Raw genomic sequence first — 19,270 nt, 5'->3', positions numbered from 1 at the left:
CCACAGATGGCCATTTCAGCTGCAGTGCCTTGTGAGAGCTGCCGCTGACAAGGCCAGCTGCTCGGAACCACCAACTGTCAGTTGATGTGGCCAGCTCTTACCCATGTGTGCTGAGAAAACTAGCATGGAACTGGGTCAGCACAGGACACGATTTTAATAGCCTCAATCTGTCAAGTAGACTTCTTTGGAAACAATGAAACAATTGAGCATTTTGAGCAAAAACTGTTAAGGCTCTTCTATGATAAGGCACCCATTCAAAAAGTCAAACTGCATCCAGTTAGTCCTCCTCTGCAGAGTGAAGGAGCAGGCATGGGTCTAGGAGTTAACAATGGTGTGGTTTTCAGTTCTGCAGGCGGCCTAAATGAAAAGTCTCCCCTGAAGAATCCAGAACCTACCTTCCTTCCTCCCAGGCATTGCTGGAGTTGAGGCTTAGTCACGACACCGTATTGGCAGTGGTGAGGCTGCCAAGTGATTTCTCTCCAGTCACAGGTCCTGTTGTCTGAACAGCTAAGGCAAGGCACGATCCACTGGCCTGAAAGAGACAGCAAAACTTCTTTGGCTCAGTTTCTATGGGTGAAGTTACAGTTTGCACGAAAGTCTAGAATTCAGTGATGGATGGCACACCATTGCAGAAATCACAGTAAGGAGACCACACTCATATAAACCCAGGGGAACAGTGCATGGCTTCCTGCCAACCAAACAGAATCACATCAGGTAGTCATGTTCTGAAATAACACAGTTCATGCTGAAGTCAAGTACAAATTCTGTTCTGTGAAAACACATGCTTATAAAAAAATTAAAGTGTTTGGGTACTACTCAATTATTATTTATTTTCAAACAGTACATGAGGTCTTTCATAGGACTGAAGTCTATAGGGAGTCACTGACACTGACGTAGTTGGCCACACATATTTCCTAGCCTAACACATGCTTAGTTACCAATCCAACAATAGTCATATTCTCTGCTATCAAGAGCTTCAATATATAATAAGACAGTTATTTTAATATTCTGATAATTTGCTGTTTTGAAGAATAGTCTTAATTTGATATATGGCCTTTTTGCTGTGAATCTCTTCACTTCTTTCTAGCTCTGTTGCCTTAATTTTTTCATCTGTTAGAAGTGGAGTGTACTATTCTTCTCACATGATTGGTATGAGGATTTAATGGGATTATATAGTTAAAGGACCCAGCACAATTATGTATCCTACTCACCTTTGTTACTAGCTAAGTTCAGGCACAGAGTAAGGCACAAGCTTTGGTCAATGCTTATAAGATAAATGAATATCCTTAAAAAGCTGCATGTAAGATCTTTCTTATTTTATGGATAAAGTAACATGTATTCAAATGTTGCAGCTTTTAGGGTGAGTAGTCACATTAATTATTTAATAATTTATTAGAAAAATATCAAGACATAATTTGGATTTTTAAAAACAATTTTCTTTATTTTTGGCTGTGTTGGGGCTTCCTTGTTTTGTTGGCTTTTCTCTGGTCGTGGTGCCTGGGTCTCTCATTGTGGTAGCTTCTCTTGTTGTGGAGTGAGGGCTTTAGGACAAACAGACTTCTGTCGTTTCAGCTCTTGGGCTCTAGCGGCACAGACTCAATAGTTGTCGTGCTCGGGCTTAGTTGCTCCGCAGCGTGTAGGATCTTCCCAGACCAGGGATCGAACCTGTGTCTCCTGCATTGAAGGAGCCACTGAGCCACCAGGGAAGCCCCTGGATTTCAATTTTTGTTTTCTCCTATTCATCTTTTCAGAAATGGAGACTGAATCAGCATGTTAAATACAGAGCAGTTATTTGTATTTTCTGTGGCGAATATCTTGACGTCTCCAGCAAACATCCGCTGTACCCCAAAGATCTCGCTGATGTTACCGCTTCACGTTTCTCTTCAAAATATGGAGGAGCTAAATATTCCCGGCTACTTTTTGAGTTACAAAGGAAAGTTTTAAACAAGTTTATCCCTTCTGGCTTTGATTTGTGGTTCTGCTAACAAAAGTATCTGGTGTGACGTTAATTTTGCGTGCATACTAGTCACTTCAGTCGTGTCCAACTCTTTGCAACCTCATGGACCATAGCCCGCCAGGCTCCTCTGTCCATGGCATTTTCTCAGCAAGAATACTGGAGTGGGTTGCCATGCCCTCCTCCAGGGTATTTTCCTGACCCAGGGACTGAAACCCACATCTCCAGCACTGCAAGCGGATTCTTTACTGTTCAGCCACCAGGGAAGCCTGTGACATTAATTTTAGAGGGAAGAATTTCTATTTTCAGGGGATGGTAAAATACACTTTGCATTTCATAACTCAGGAATGTCAGAATTGTGTATGTGAGTTTTTGTGTGGGTGGAAATAGTTACAAATAATAAAATACAGAAACAGATCTAGTTTATGGCTCTTACTGGTGGACCCCAGAAAGGGAAAAAGCATGTGTATATATTAAGAAAGAGAAACTGGGAGAGACAGAAGAAAATAGAAGGGAAAGGAGATGAGAACAGCATGCCTTCCAAGGAAGAGAAGGAAACAAAGAACTGCTTTGGGGCAAATTGTGTCAACAGGAGCAGGAAGTTGAAATACAGGACATCCAAAAGCAATGTGGACTTATTTATTCCTCTCACCATAAATTTTTTTCTTTGCTTTGATTTTTAAACTTAATGAGAATTCCAGAAAACTGCCTCATTCAAAGTCCACCCATTAAGTAACATCTCCAAAATTTCAGGTCTGGTGAATGACCTTCCATTTCTCTATATACATATCACTGTCTAGCTAGTAGGATTTTAATTCAATACATTATTGATGTATCTACCCTCTTAGGTATTAGGCATTCTTGTTGGTAAAATAAGATAATGAAATAGTTATCTAAAAAGAAATAGTTATTAAATATCACTAAAAAAGAAATAGTCAACATTTTTATAGCACCTCTCAGATGTTGGATATTCTGAGCACTTAAATACATTAATTTATTTAGTCTCAGAACCACCCTATTATTATCCCCATTGCATTATTAACTGGGGCTCAGAAAGGTTAAGTAACTTGTCCAAGATCTTTTAGCTAGGAGGTGGCTGTATATTAATTTAAAATATACAGGATTGGAGCTTAAGACTGTCCCAGAGTCCATGCTCTTAACTATAATGTGAAACTTCAAAAATCATAATCAGGTGAAGGGTTAAATTACATGTATAAAATTGCCATTTATACATGTCAAAAGCTTAAGAATAGGTAATTCATAATTGAGTAAAACGAGTGGAACTCAAAGAGGTCTTGGGCTTTGGAGACAGACACACCTGAGCTCTGCCTCCATGGAGCTCTGTAGACCTCAGTGCAGTACATTAAAGCATCTGAGGACTTGCCTGGTGGCTCAGTGGTAAAGAATCAGCCTGCCAATTCAGGAGACACAGGTTCAATCCCTGGTCCGGGAAGATCCCACTTGACGTGGCACAACTAAGCCCATGTGCCACAACTACTAAGCCTGTGCTCAGAGCCCACGAGCTGCAACCACTAGAAGCCCGGCAGCCCTAGAGCCTGTGCCCTGCAACAAGAGAGGCCACCGCAGTGGGAGGCCAACATATCAAAAAGTAGAGAGTAGTCCCCGCTGACCGCAACTAGAGAAGAGCCCGTGCAGCAAAGAAGACCCAACACAGCCAAAAATAAATAAACAAATTTTTTTTAAAAGTCAGCTGGAAAAGTTTTAAAAATCCTCACGCCCAGCCTGTGCCCTAGACGGATTACATCAGAACCACTGGATGTGGAACTCAGGCATCAATGTATTTTTAAAAGCCTTTTAGGTGATTCCAATATGCAGTCAAGGTTGAGGACCATTGTTTATCTTGGAAAAATTACTTAATCTTTTCATGATTACACTTACTTCTCTATACGAAAAATATGTGTAGCATCTGCCACAGCGCCTTTACACTAGATGTTGATGAATATATTTCCTGCCCTCACCCCACTTCACCCTAAGCAAACCATGGCAGTTCAGAATAAAGACAGCATGGGAGTCAGAGTTGTCTGGCAGGTTCCACGGGAGCAGATAAGATGTGAGGAGGTATTTGTGAATAGATAAGATTCAGAGAGGTACAATGGGTGATTTTAAGTGGAGAGACAGACCTGACTGTAGTGAGACTGAGGAAGTGACTGTTGTCCATGACAGATTGTATATACTGGGGAGAAAAAGAAGGTCTGCTTAGTGAAAGGGGTTTCCAAAGTTTGCAGATGTAGAGAATAGTATTAATACTAAAAGCCACAGCACCAAACATTTGGGAGTGGTGTTGGGTTGTGGATGGCAAAATGAAGACTGTTTTCAAAAGTGTTTGTTTCTCCATCCAATTCTCTTTTATAATTCTTCTGTGGTTTTCATTCAGAATATTCTAATTCTGATTTTGCCCTGATATACAGAATTTGTAATCAATAATCCACTTCCTTCACATATTTGTTTGGCTCCTAATACAATTTGAATTAGACATGGCCTTCAGTTTATCCCTCATTGAAGAATTCCTCAAGAAAATCTCCTTCTGAAAAAGTCTTTTTTTTTTTTTTATAGAGATTTTGTGGGTTGTGGATGCCGTTGGAAGGGGCCTGGGATCACCTCTTTTCCATCCTTTTCTTTTAAAGTGAAGATAACTGAGACCTAAGATGTTAAATAATGGAAGTAGGATCATGTCAACGACAGGGCTGGACCAGAATTGAAGTCTCAGAGTCTCCAAAGTGCTGATCTATGCATCATGTTAGGTTAGAGCGGCACAAAATCATCAGTCGAAAATGCAATATGGCTCAGCAATCTCTCTGGTAGCACTGACAGAAAAGCCACAAACAGGTTGTCATAATACATGTATTTTTATTTTTAAAAGCTGAATTTGCTCAGTGGGTTCATGTATTCAGAGACTGTTTTTAAATAGATTATTATTTTTTTTTCATAAGATGGTGGCATGTTGGGGACACACATGTGTTTCTGCCAATGATATATTATTTAATAATACTTTGAAAGGCTCAGTTTTCCTCAGAACCTTGAGTTTCTAACAGCATGTGTATCCTCTTTGCCCAAACACTGTCTCCCCTGATAAATTTGTTGACAGCTAATTTTTCACAAACTGAGATCTTTGGCCATTTGCTGCTAAGGCTGAAGAAACGTGACCAATTGCATGCACAAAGATCCTAATATGGGTACCATTACTTTGTGAGCATAAAATCACATGCACATAAAAAAGATGCCTGATTGGGTCTCTGAAAATTCAGCCCCAGTGGTTCATACGACCATGTATTGATAGTCATCACTCTTTGCAGTTTTGTATTGCTTAACAATGCTTTTTTATTGTGAGTTAGTAATACTACTTGAAATAGACATCTGTATAACATCTGCAGGACTGGGATTTCTTGACATTTTAAATGATTCCAGCTCACTAAAAATTGTCAAAAAGGAGGGCATACATTCTATGTTATATATTTAAACAATGAATGAATCAAAGCTGTGATTCTGAAATAAAATATGACATATGTCATAGGGAATAACATTCTGAAGAATGAAACTACCTTTGGGGAGAAGTTATTTAATTTATCATTATAGCTTTATATTTAATGCAAGTTAGATTTCAGCCATTTATGTGAATTGAATTGGGGGATATAATGGAGAAAAGAAGTTAAACTTTGTGATTTAGTAAGATGTAAAATCATATAAACAATAGCACTAATTCCTGACTCTATAATGCTATAAAACAAGGAAGTTTTTAATTGAGAAGAAGAAAAGTCTATATTTTCAATATTATTAGAATTATTAAAGTATAAGTTGCTATATTTCCTTCCAAAAAGATATGATAAAACTTTTTGTTTATATATTATAAAATATAATCTAAACCATTTTCTTTAAAGGTAATTCTCATTCAGTGACCATATAAACTTCTGTCTGCAAATTAGAAGAATTATTTTTTTCTTTCCTGGGTAAAATATTTTATTCTTAGGTTGTATTTTATAGTTAAATTATTTTCAAAATTCAACTTAATAAAAAAGTCACTCAAAATTATATTAGCTGGTGTTATTAAAAGAACATTTTTCAAAGAGAAAAAAATGGATCCAATTCTGGCAGATAACTGTAATGTGCTCTGAAAATAAGGTTTGGGGACCATTCTATGACCTTATAAGCTAAATCTAGAGCACCCAAAATAAACATCCTTCAGTGTCTAGTGTGACAACTTCTTTCAACAGAGGGGAGTCCTACCATTAAATCATCTCCAGGAGTGAAAGAGAGAAAAAGAAAAAAAAAAAATCTATCCTTGCAAACTTATCTCTGAACTCACTCATTTACCTTGAATCTTTAGGTCTCTAGCACCTCAAGGGTAGAGGGGTTACCCTTGGTTGATTTCACAGTCTTCTGTGAAAGAGAGGAGGGCTTGAATCTTGGTTTTAGTTCAGCAACAATTTTTAAATCATATATTGACACTGAAAGATGAATAAGGTACAGTCTTTGCTCTGGACACACTTGAAATCTCATGCAGCCTTCAGGACACACTTATGGCTGATGCACCTTTTACATGTTAATACACCTACCTTGTGCTTATTATACATATACTCATATGTATATATTATTTCCATCATAAAATATAAAATAAGCATAATTATATAAAAATAAAGGTACATATATTTTCATCTTTACTGGCCTCTTCCCTGTGCCGTTTTGTACTTCTCTCTCTCTCCTTGCTTGGCTATATTATTCCCCTTTGAAGACTATTGATTAGAGAGAGAGGAACATGTGAATCAGACTCCTGAAACATTATGAGGTAAGTGCTATTTGAAAACATGTGCATAGAACATTCTGGGTGCATGTGAAAGTGTTAGTCACTCCTGTCAGACTCTTTGCAACCCCATGGACTGTAGCCCATCAGTCTCCTCTGTCCATGGAATTCTTCAGGCAAGAATACTGGCATGGGTAGCTGTTCCCTTCTCCAGGGGATCTTCCTGAGCCAGGGATCAAGCCCAGGTCTCCCTTACTGCAGAGATTCTTTGCCATCTGAGTCACATAAAAGAGAAGCAAATCTGGGGGTGAGGCGGTAAATAAAGACTTCCTGGAGAAGAGGATATGGCATCAGGAGAACTTGGATCAAGATGGGAAGAAGACTTTTAGGAGCAGGGATCAGCACGGACAAGAGCTGGAGTCCTGCAGCCGATTATCAGTATGAAATGAGGTCCAGAGTCTGGGAGGAGTTAGGAGAGATAGGATGGGTCAGATTATTGTCAGGTTGAGGAATATGCGCTTGATTTGAGGAGTCAATATTTGTTTTTTTCAAAGAAGCCTAACTACTCAAGTTCCCAGAAGGCTCCTGTTTTATGGCAGCCTCTGTTGTAAGGACCAGGTAGAGAGACAGCTTCAGAACAGGGCTTGGCAAAAGTTACTTTAAGTTTAACAGACAGGAGAAATTGCCACTTCTTGAGGAATCTCAGTAATGTACCTTCAACTTTTTATTGAAGAACTTTTGACTTGGTTCAGTAGGAGGAATCGAATTAAGTTGTTTTATGGTTCTCATAAATTGTAATCTGATTAAATAAAATACCTAGACATATGGATGTCTCCTTTGTATACAAGAGTATATATCTCATTTAGCCGAGAATCATAAATCATACCACCTGACACACCGTAATGGGTAAATCCCTCTCTATGCACTGTCTGTAATTTATTATTTGGGACACATGTTCCAGAACTGGGAAATGCCCACGTTTGTTAGCCGTGCATGCCAAATTGCAATTTGTCCCACCCATTTGTGAAACTCATATCCCATTCAAGCTGTAGTGTGAAGTTCATGGCGAGGGTAGAAAAGATCCTGAGTGTTTTCTCAGACTTTTTAGATGAAGGGAGACCTTGGGTCAGGATGCCAGAGCGGTAACCAGGAAGCGCAGAGGAGATGCTCTTTGCTCCTCTTACTGCCTTGGAGGTATTTTTAGTCCCAGCTTTGGCTTAACCTCACTGGTCTCCACTCAAAGAAGAATGCTGAGGAAGGAAAGAAACAGGGGAAGTGGACAGCGCCTCCAAAGAGTCTCATTCCAGATCTGCCCTCGGTTTAGGCAGGATGAGTACTGCAATTTGAATTGTTTAGAAGTGGATCTTTCTATTTATTTACTTTGTTGGAGTATAATTGTTTTACAATGTTGTGTTAATTTCTGCTGTACAATGAAGCGAATCAGCTATTTATATACATACATCCCCTCCCTCTTGGAGATCCCTCTCTCCCCGTTCATCCCACCCTTCTAGGTCATCACAGAGCTCTGAGCTGAGCTCCCTGTGTTATAGAGCAACTTCCCACTAGCTATCTATTTTACACACGGTAGTGTATATATGCCCGTGCTATCTTCCAATCCGTCTCACCCTCCCCTTCCCCTCTGTGTCTACACATCCATTTTCTACATCTGCGTCTCTATTCTTGCCCTGAAAATAGGTTCATATGTACCATCTTTCTATATTCCATACATATATGATATTTGTTTTTCTCTTTCTGATTTACTTCACTCTATATGACAGACTATAGGTCCATCTACGTCACTACAAATGACCCAATTTTGTTTCTTTTTATAGCTGAGTAATATTCCATTATATATATATATATAATATCTTCTTTATCCATTCCTCTGTTGATGGACATTTAGTGTGCTTTCCTGTATCCCAGTGTTAATTGCAGCACTGTTTACAATAGCCAGGACATGTAATTTGAATTTGACATCCCAATTTCCCTGCCTCTATTCATGTTCAATATATGGGAGACATTAGTGACCACTCCCAAAGATTTTTTTTTTAACTTGAAGAAATGATATAAAACTGAGCTTCTATCCTTTGCAGTTCTTTGGGTTCACAAGGTCAACTTATTTTGTACTTACTCTGTAGAAATTATAATGTTAAGTGAATTGGTAGAGTCTGAATAACTGAGACCCCTTGTCCTCATCCAGCTTACAGCCTGGGAACACTGACATCAAAGTCAATTACATACTTAATTATTTAATGGGGTCGCAAAGAGTCAGACACGACTTAGCAACTGAACAACAATGAACAACAATCATTTAAATAATTGTGGAAGCTGCAAAGGAAGAAAAACACTGGGTGCTATGAAAACATATAGTAAGGAAAACAAGTCAGGGGCTCAAGGGAAGGCTCTATGCTATGACTTTTTGACTGAGATCTATGGTGAATATGCATTAAACTAAGGAGAAAGCAGAAGGTGAAAGGAACAGATTTGATTAATCACATATTTCACATACTCAAACAATGCATTTTCATTAATTATATGTGTGGCAGTTCATAGTAATTAAAAAGCACCAGATCACCTTGAGTTTTTTGTAGAAGAATAGCTTAAGTAACCATCTACTACTTATGTATACTAATGGATTTTTTTTAAAAAAAGAAATGATAGTGTAATAGTCACCTTTTGTATCCCCAGATGGACAAGTCTTTAGTTCGGGCTGTGAAATGGCTTCAATGTAGTCAGAGGAAATAGGCTGTAACCCACAGGTTTCCTCTGGCTGAATCAGCAAACCACAATCCTGCATTAAAATGATAAAAGTTAGCTGTCATAGTAATTAACCTGACCTGTAGTAATAAAATCTCAAAAATACGACTTCCTCTGCCAAATAACCTTTATGGATAAAAGGGAGCAATCCATGTTTACCCTTCTCTTGATATTTATCCATTGATAGTTGTTTTTGCTATTAATAGCTGCTTCTATTAGGGGATTCATATAAATTCTAATGATAACTTAATCTTTATTTTGGCATTGATAGTTATGTTATTGTTCTGCTGATTTTTAAAGAAATAAGTGTTAGTTATTTTAAAAAATATCCCTTTGTGTTGTTGACTCATTAAAAAATAAAGTATAAGAGAGGACAATACATTAAGGGGAGACAATGTGATTCTGTGAGATAACAAATGGGAAATACTTGGGGAGAATGTTAATTTAACAGATGCATTTCATTTCAACACACATTTATTTAAGATCTATGATTTGCTAGAAATGGAATCAAATATGTATATTTTATCTAAAACATTTTACATATTTATAAAAGTAGGTAGGTAACAGCTCACTGCAATGAAACTCATTAGAGAAGAGGCATGTTCTGCACCAAGCAATGCCTTCTGTAGTCTGCCATATGCATTGCAGAGGGGCAATCCATTGGCTTTGAAATCTCTCGTCTTCTCCAGTATATCACGCTTCTCTTGTTTTCTCTTAGCTGATCCTACAAAGCTGTAGGCACTGTACCTGTCCTGTGTCCATCTAACTGACCTCATCCGGTTCCACTGCCACCCTTCTCACCGGGTTCTCCCTGTCTACCAAGATTAAGGTCAGGTTAAAATGCAATAATATCTGTTAGGAATGCTTTCTTCCTAATTTTGCATGGAGAGCATCTTTTGGTGTTTGAGGTCTCTTGAAACGGCAGCACAGTGATGTGTCAGCTTTTGTCCACATCAGCATCCTTTGTTTCCTTCGTCTTCACCATTTGGTAATTGCATTTGTTATTTGTGCCTTTTCCACTAGACTGAATACTCCATGAGAATGGATAATTATTTCCCCTCACACATAAATCCCATCCCTGGTGTACAGTAGACAACGATAAATATTTGCTGAATGTGTAAAGGGTTAGAGTTAATTGTCCCCCTTTTCATATCATGCATTCTCAGTAATGGAGAGAAATAATTGGTTTGACCTCTTTGCTCTGTATTTCTGCCTCTAACGAGCAATTGCTGGTCACTTCTTTCACACTTTTAAACGTCCTAACCACCAACTCAGATTCCTGGATCTCACACAAAAGATCCAGAGCATCAGGGAACAAAAGGAATAGGGGTAGTCTAAGGACTTTTAAAATCTTGATTCAGTACACATATTTTCATTTTTTAATTCATCACTGAAGTTGAAGTTTAGGAAACTGATTAAAATTAGAAATATGATTTATGTTAAAATGTTCATTATATTATAATAAAGCAATTAAAATAGCATAAAGTTTATAATGATGTGAGAAGATTTAGTCTGAATAAACATCTATGAATGATACATGTTCATGTATGTGTGATACCTATTTATTCATCTATCTATTCATTTGTTTTTAGTGGAGACTAGACCTTTATTTTGGAGAAGGCAATGGCACTCTACTCCAGTACTCTTGCCTGGAAAATCCCATGGATAGAAGACCCTGGTAGGCTGCAGTCCATGGGGTCACTAAGAGTCAGACATGACTGAGCGACTTCACTTTCACTTTTCACTTTCATGCATTGGAGGAGGAAATGGCAACCCACTCCAATGTTATTGCCTGGAGAATCCCAGGGACGGGGGAGCCTGGTGGGCTGCCCTCTCTGGGGTCGCACAGAGTCGGACACGACTGAAGCGACATAGCAGCAGGAGCAGCAGCAGCAGCAGCAGCAGACCTTTATTTAAGGCCTTTATTAATGGCATTATATATCTATCAGAATTTTAAAAAATATGTATATCAAATGTTAGGGAGGGCAGGGAGAAATAATTACTATAATACACTGATGATAAGCACTGCAAATTAGTTCAGCTTTTTCAGAAGGTAATTTACACTAAACTTAAAAATTCACAGATTCCATAGCCCCAAAGTTAGAGTTCTTAAAGTCTACTCCAGAGAAACCCTCATGCAATGCATAAAGAATATGTATAAAGACAGATCTAATGGACTAAGATGGGAAGATTTCCCAGGCATATAATTAAGAAAACAACTGAAGACCTTGTTTCATTCCAGAATAATATATTCCAAATGAAACACACTGAGAACATGCCACGCAGTCACCTAAATTCAGGTATTTCATGTTGAGATGTTGTGTTCAATCTACTAATAATGCAAATAATGTTGAAAAGTCTGGATTTAGATAAAAGTTTGCCTAAAGATGATTGCTTGTTTGGGGTCTCTGGGGTGTGCAGGTGCCAAGGTCCCAGATGGTCTCCTCTGTCAAAGTTGGACATGTCATTGGTCTGTCAATCAATCAGATTGTTAGGTGCGCTGATGGCTTGTCCTGTGAGGAACCAAACTCAATTTCTGATGAGTGGATGCAGGCTATTTCAGATATATTAGTCACAACCAGTCTTTTCGAGAGACTATATCTGAACTGAAGGATATGAAAATCCTTCAGGGGGGATGAGAATTTTAAGCAGAAGGAATTGCATGTCAAAGGTCATGAGGTGACAAAAGGATTTATCTGACATCTTAGGCACAAAAGAAAAACATTACTGAAAAAAATGATATGCTGATAACCTATATGTCACTTTTTTCTTGAGCTGCACCTCTGAGGTTATCTACCCTAAACTCTTCAGAGGGAGAATGATCATCCATGATGTGGTTCTGAGCAATTCTGGATACAGCTTTGCAATGGAAAGGTATTGATTTAATACCTAGAACCTGCAAAATGCCTTGCTGTGAAAGCAGGTCCCTGACCTCAAGCATAATCCAGCTCATCATCATAAATTTCTTCTTAATCCTGAACTGAAATCTCCATCTTATTTGTTCTAATTGTCCTCTTTGGTGCAGCTTAGAACAAATTTATTGTAATAATATAGAAGCATGTTCTGACCTGACTTCAGAGCTGCTGAAACAAATGACTGACAATAGAGAATGATAATGTTTTAAATGTTCAGTGTTGACACTGAATACCCAGGACCCCACATACAAGCCTATGATAGCAGAGTAAACATATACAGAGCCAGAGAAATGTAGTGTAAGTGGGAGCCAGACAGGGTGACCATTCCTGCTGCTTACAATCCTGGTCAAACCAACATGGAAGCCAAACTTCTCTCTTCCTCTAAGTATTTATGAAACCTGTTCTCAGGCCACATGAATCATTGACTATCCCTTTAGATCTTAAAAGTGATAAACCTCACTAATAAAAAATTAAACAATTTTTGAAAGGAAAAACTCATTAGCATCCATCATTCTTTCTTCACTGGTGTGATTAGTAATTTGGTCAAGTTTAGGCATATTCAAGTAAATGAGTAATAGCTCTTCTGGCTTGGAGCCCCTTAGTCTAGAAAAGGCAGAAGTTAGCAGAGATGTTTAAAATTAACCCCAGAAAGCTCCACCTTTAGAGTGTATCCCTTTGCTGGAGACTTCATAAATTCCTGAATAGACTGTCAGCACTTTCAATACAGTGTAACAAGATAATTAACAGATTTTCTCATTCAAACATGTGCAGAGTGTATGTATGTGTGTGTGTGTATATATATATGTATATATACATATAATAAATGATTTTAAAAATTTGCTTAACTTTTCATGAAATGCCTTAGTGACTAACAGAAGATATTAAGGTGCACTTGGCTTTGATCTCTGCCCTACCCATAAATACACAGCCACTGTTCTTGTTACCAATTCTTCTGGAAGTCCATCTAGTTTTTACAGAAGTATTTGGCCACAAAGGAATTAGTAGTTTTCATTTTTAATGTGATTTTGCTTTGTTTTTAGAGTAATATCAAATTGGACTATTTGATCTGGTGTGTGTGTGCTTAGTAGCTCAGTCATGTCTGAGTCTTGTGACTGTTTGGACTGTAGCCCATCAGGCCCCTCTGTCCATGGGATTTTCCAGACAAGAATACTGGAGTGGGTTGCCATTTCCTCCTCCAGAGAATCTTTCCAACCCAGGGATCAAACCTATGTCTCTTGCATTGGGAGGAGCATTCTTTACCCACTGAGCCATCCAGGGTAGGTATCGTTAAACCTTACCTACTTTCTGGCCCCATAGAATCATCTTTTAAGGTCAAACAGTTCTCCCTTTCTTCCACTAAATAATGAAAAATGTCTACATTTTAAATTTTAAAATATACAGTCATTCCTCGTGGCACCCAGCTTTTCCCAGAGGGACCCATTCCCTTTCCCGGGGATGATGCTATTCTTCGTAAGTTAGTCGTGACCGCTCAAACCTGACAATCTTGGCACAGTTGCCTCTCCCAGAGAGGCAGAGTCCTCTTTCAGATTAAGACTGTTCCTTTTCCCATGAGACCCAAAGTTCCTGATGAGATAATTTCACTATCTTGTTCCAAGGGGATAAATTATTTTCTATGTTCACATTTTCTCTAAATTTAACAACTGCTTTCCTTATGTTGTAGTCAGCCAGCCATAAAATAGTAGCTATTGTGAGATTCATAGTATCAGACACTGAATGAATATGTATAGAATAATCAGCTGAGGTATACATTAGCGATAAATCATTACAGCATAGTCCATCTGAAATCGTCTTTTACATACCACAGTGATCCTAAAACTGAATGTTTTTCATAAAGAAAATGCACTTATATAAATGCGTATTAAAGGAGATGTATTTACTTTTTAGCAGATAATTGGAAATAACTCACAAATATAATTACACTGCTAAGATTGAATCCTACAAATATACTTGGTAAAGTTTACAAAGATTCATGTGCAAGAAAATTTACTAGAGAACTTCGTGTAATAACAGAAAACTTGATACACCTTAATTGTCCATCAACAGAGAACTGGCGAAACAAGTTATACATCCATATGATGGAACACTAATTCTCTGAAGAGAAGAAGGCAGAGTAAAGGATGGAGAGACAGATATTAAGAGCAACAAAGCACGTTTCAGGACATTATTAAATACATCTTGATTTTATTTAGTAAAATAAAGTGCTAGAAATGTGCATATGTTTGACTGTGCATACATAGATTCCGGAAGGATACACTGGAAACACTGAACAGTGGCTTTCTTGGAAGTTTAAGGATGGTAGGCTAGAGATGGGGAAGCAAAAATGAACTTTTTTGAAGATTTTACCATTGGTATGAATCATGTTTTTGTTTTTTTTTGTTTTGTTTTTTTTTAGCAAAGAAAATTTAAGCAAAGAAAACAACATTTAAAATGGCAAAGTAAAAGAACAGGACATCAGAAAAATATTGGTAGCTCCTTTGAAGGTATATTAGTTTCCTATGGCTCCTGTACTACAAACTGGGTGCTTTGAACAAGAGAAGTTCTTTTATAGTTCTGGGAACTGGAAGTCCAAATCAAGACATTGGCAGCTTTGGTTCCTACTGAGGGCTGTGAAGGACTATGGGTCTGCATAGTCATTTAATACTGTCCTGTGTCCACAGAGTTAATAGTTTATCAGAGGAAATATAACTAAAAGGGAACTGAGTACATGTTCCAGGTAGAAGGAGGACCATGAAGCATTCTAAAACTGAGTGAGGATTATAGTAATTCAAGTTCCAAGTGCACGGCATTTGGAGAACAAGACAGCAAGTAGATAGCAGCTGCTGCTGCTGCTAAATCGCGTCAGTCGTGTCTGACTCTGTGCGACCCCATAGACGGCAGCCCAACAGGCTCTTCTGTCCCTGGGATTCTCCAGGCAAGAACACTGGAGTGCGTCAAGTAGATAGAGATCAGTAAAATTATTTTGGAATCATAATTTTAATCCTTGGCTCACTCTAATGACACAAAATTTAGGATCATGGCAATGAATGAAGCTTCTTTAATTTTCTTCTGTTTAAAGATTCTTATCAGAGAAGTCTCTAGGCTCTGTCCTCTTTTATAAAACTTACAAATTTTTTTTACTAAGCAGCTGCTCTTTTAAAGGACAGTACAAAATTAAACATTTTTATGGAGGAGTAAGGGACATTTTGACTTTAGTTTGTTCTAATAAAATATTTGCAGTGAACAAGGTTTACCTATATAATTGCCTTATTTTAAATTTTAATGAAACTAAGTAGCCAGTCAAGTCATTCTACTTCGTGCGGAAGGGACCTCTAACAACACTGCTTTAAAAATTAATGTGTTTCAATGCTTGATTTTATCCTGTTTTAGACAAGCTCGGGTGCATTCAGGGTGGTATGGCTGTGGATGTTATCCTGTTTTAGTAAGAGTTCAAGTTTTCAATTTTAATTGTTTTTTAAAAATAATAGAACTTGTGTTAGGTAGCCGAATTGTGTATGAAGTTTTGAGTTGCTATTTGTATTTTGGGCTTCATAGCCTTATTTATAACACATCATTATCCAAGTAGTAATGAGCGATCATATAACATCATTGTGTGTGTTTCTTTCCTTAAATAATCATCAGCTGAAAAGTGGTGGTATATTATACTAAGAATTTTTAGTCCCCTATGAACTCAGGAACAAAGGAAATTGAAACAAATTATAAACAGATGAATTAGCTCTAGTCAATTAAATTTACTAATATGACCTCAATATTTGGAACACTTCTTTATATTTCTCATGCATTACAAATCCCTCAACTAGCAATATACAGTTTTCTCTTTTTTTAACCTTAAATTGTTCATTCACTAAGTTGTGTCCAACTCTTTTTCCACCCCATGAACTGTAGCCTGCCAGGCTTCTCTGTCAATGGGATTTTAAGGCAAGAATACTGGAGTGGGTTGCTGTTTCCTCCTCCAGCGGACCTTTCCAATCCAGGGATCGAACCCATGGCTCCTGTCACATCTCCTGCACGGCAGGTGGGTTCTTTACCACTGAGCCACCAGGGAAGCTCTGTTGGGTCTCCAAATTAAACAGGGTGAGGCCAATGTGATCCTGCTCACTGGAGTCCATTCTGAAAGGCGCCCTGTATTCTCAATTTAGAAATACATTTGAGTCTCCAGGATTTGTAGAATTTGGACTGGAAAATCTAGTGAGACAGGGGCCTGTGAAATGACTAATGCTTCCCATTTCCGGTGAGCTCCAAGGAAAGCAGCCTTTGTTGTGGTCTTTCAACACTTTTGGTTTGGGTTCCAGATGGAGTCCAGAAGGGTAGATGTGAATGTAAATGAAACAAAGAAGAATGATTTTATGTCTGGATATTTGAAGAACTTCAGTTCTTTTTGATTTGTGAACAAAGAATGTGGAATTGGAGCTGAATGTATAACCATGGACTCTCTTGCACGTTGAAGAAACTGGATCAGTTTGGGAAATGACAGAACAATAATAACAATGACAGAAAGAAAAGCTTATGTCATATTCCAAAGGAGCAAATTAATTATTTGTAGACTGAAGAAGAAATACTATGGTGAGTGAAAATAGGCAGTAGGCTACAGAGATATTTTAAAAGATGTGTATTATCAAGAATGTGATACCAAACATAACAAATGTTTGCTATATATAAACCAGCAAGCAGGTCTTCTCAGGAAACAGTGATCAGTCACAGTGACCATAACTGCTGTTAGAAGTATTGCAGCATGGACTGCCCCACTTATAAGTAGTCCACTAATAACGTATATAAGGTTGTGATTGTTAAAAATGCAGCTCTTGGGACTTCCCTGGTGGTCCAGTGGTGAAGACTCTATGTTTCCAGTGAAGGGGGCACAGGTTCAATCCCTGGTCAGAGAACTAAGATCCCATATGTTGCGGTTTTCCTAGCTCTGGTAGGAAATACGAATGGCACAAATAGAGCTGAATATTTTAATAAAACATGTGGTTACAGTAATTTTGAACATCATGGGAGCACTTCCTGACTTCACTCATCTTGGTAACTTCTATACAAAGACACCTACATCTATACACACATACAGTGATGCTTAGAATTGTGAGACTTTAAAACCTGGGGGAGCTTAAACCAAGTGACATGAAATATGTTAGGTTACAAAATAATTCTATCATTACATGTCTCAATTGATAAATTCCACCTCCTTTGAGACTGTAATAGTATTTTTAGAACACTAAATAGCATTTTTAAAGACTCACTAATCAGCAACCTGTACATTTACAGTTAAGCTCAAAGCACACTATATGTAGCTTAATTCTGTAGAAGAAAATGCTGATGCACCCCAAACTGAGCATCAAAACTGCTGTGATATTACAAGGTCAAAATTTAATATTACTTTTTAGTATAAACATATCCTAACAATGTAAAATGAGATACCTAAAAGAATAATTGTGTTCTGACAGGAAAATCCTTTCTTTGCATAGTCTTATATTTTAATGCATGTTAATCAGACTAAAGGTCATTCCCCTAAGATATTTAGTAGTTACACAGGAAACATGAAACAATGGAGAAACCCAGTGAGCAGTACCCTCATCAAGTGATCAAGAGAAACACATCATTTCTGCAGTATTCTTGCCACAAATGTTGAGCTTCATCTAGTAAGGAGAAACCACGATACAATTCAAGATTGAGAAGCATTCTACAAAATAACTGACCTGCATTATTCCAAAGTATCAAAGTCATGAAAGATAAGGAAAGACTGTGGAAGTGTCACAGATTAAAGAAGATAAGAAAAATGACAGCTAAGAGCAATTAAAAACCTTGGACCAGAAAAACAAATATCATTGGAAAAACTAGTGAAATTCATATAAAATATTTGGTTGAGTAAATATGCTGTACCAATATTAACTTCTTAGAATTGATAAAGTACCATTGTTGTATAAAATTTTAATATTAGAGGAAACCGGGTTGAGTGTATTTAAGAACTTTCTGTAACTCTAACATTAACATTAAAAGTGAAAATATTCATGTAATTTGATCACCATATTTTAGAATTTTCTTGAAGGGCAAAAAGAATGTTCTAATCATTCAAAGCCTTTTACAAAGTTTTGTTGAAGTTTCTTTCATACAGCAGAGCAATTAGCCACATCTTATTGGCGTTCGTCGATATCCCATAGAGTTTGATCCACAAGTATTTTGCTCTTAAAATTTATAGGAATTGTGGGAGGAGAGTTTACAGGCTACAGAAAAACCTACTTTATTTCTGGACTAACTCTTCAGGAGATAAAAATCTCCTGGTGATCTGGCGAGGATCAAAGGAAATGCCATTTATATTGAATCAACAGAGAGCCTAGGGACTTTGCTGGTGGTTCAGTGGTTAAGACTCCATGCTTCCAGTGCAGGGGGTGCAGGTTCAATCCCTGGTTGATGGACTAAGATCCTGCATGCCATGAAGCCAAAAAAAACTTTTTAATTAAAAAAAAAAAAACAAAAAAAAAACGGATCATGCCAAGCATGGGGGAAGGCACAGCCTACACACCACTGCACTGAATCTTTACAATGGCTTGAAGTGCATATTTTCCTTATTCAACAGATGAAGAAAGAAAGATGTGTAGAGTTTCATAGAAGTTTTCTGAAATCAAACACTTTAGCAAGCAGAGTGGCTAGAGTTGGAAGCCATAGGTCTATCTGACTTCAAGCCCATGCTTCATAGACTGAAAAACAAAACAAGATAAAACAAAACACACTGTACTAAGACATGAAGATCATGTTTATGAAACATTTAGACCAATTAACTCTTCATCAGGGAAGACTCTTTTTTCATGGCTGCAGATGGCATCTCTAAACATAACCAGCTGCACTTTAAATGCTTACAGTTGGTCAAAAGTGGGG

General features: G+C 37.7%; 1 protein-coding gene across 5 annotated transcripts in view; it reads right to left on the bottom strand.

Annotated features, from left to right (window-relative positions):
• Nucleotides 1-19,270, bottom strand: part of CPED1 (cadherin-like and PC-esterase domain containing 1) — a 330,082-nt gene that overhangs the window by 40,369 nt on the left and 270,443 nt on the right. For all 5 annotated transcript variants that reach the window (XM_010838063.1, XM_010838065.1, XM_010838064.1 and 2 more), the window contains 2 exons: nucleotides 9,384-9,501; nucleotides 396-532 (listed from right to left, as the gene is read on the bottom strand). In XM_010838063.1, the coding sequence (XP_010836365.1) occupies nucleotides 396-532; nucleotides 9,384-9,501 (255 nt within the window). The remainder of the gene's footprint in view (nucleotides 1-395; nucleotides 533-9,383; nucleotides 9,502-19,270) is intronic.

The sequence above is a fragment of the Bison bison genome, unplaced genomic scaffold (genome assembly GCF_000754665.1).
Source record: "Bison bison bison isolate TAMUID 2011002044 unplaced genomic scaffold, Bison_UMD1.0 scf7180017864089, whole genome shotgun sequence".
NCBI lineage: Eukaryota > Metazoa > Chordata > Mammalia > Artiodactyla > Bovidae > Bison > Bison bison.
Note: the sequence above shows the minus strand (reverse complement) of the source record. Positions and strands in the feature narration are given on the sequence as shown.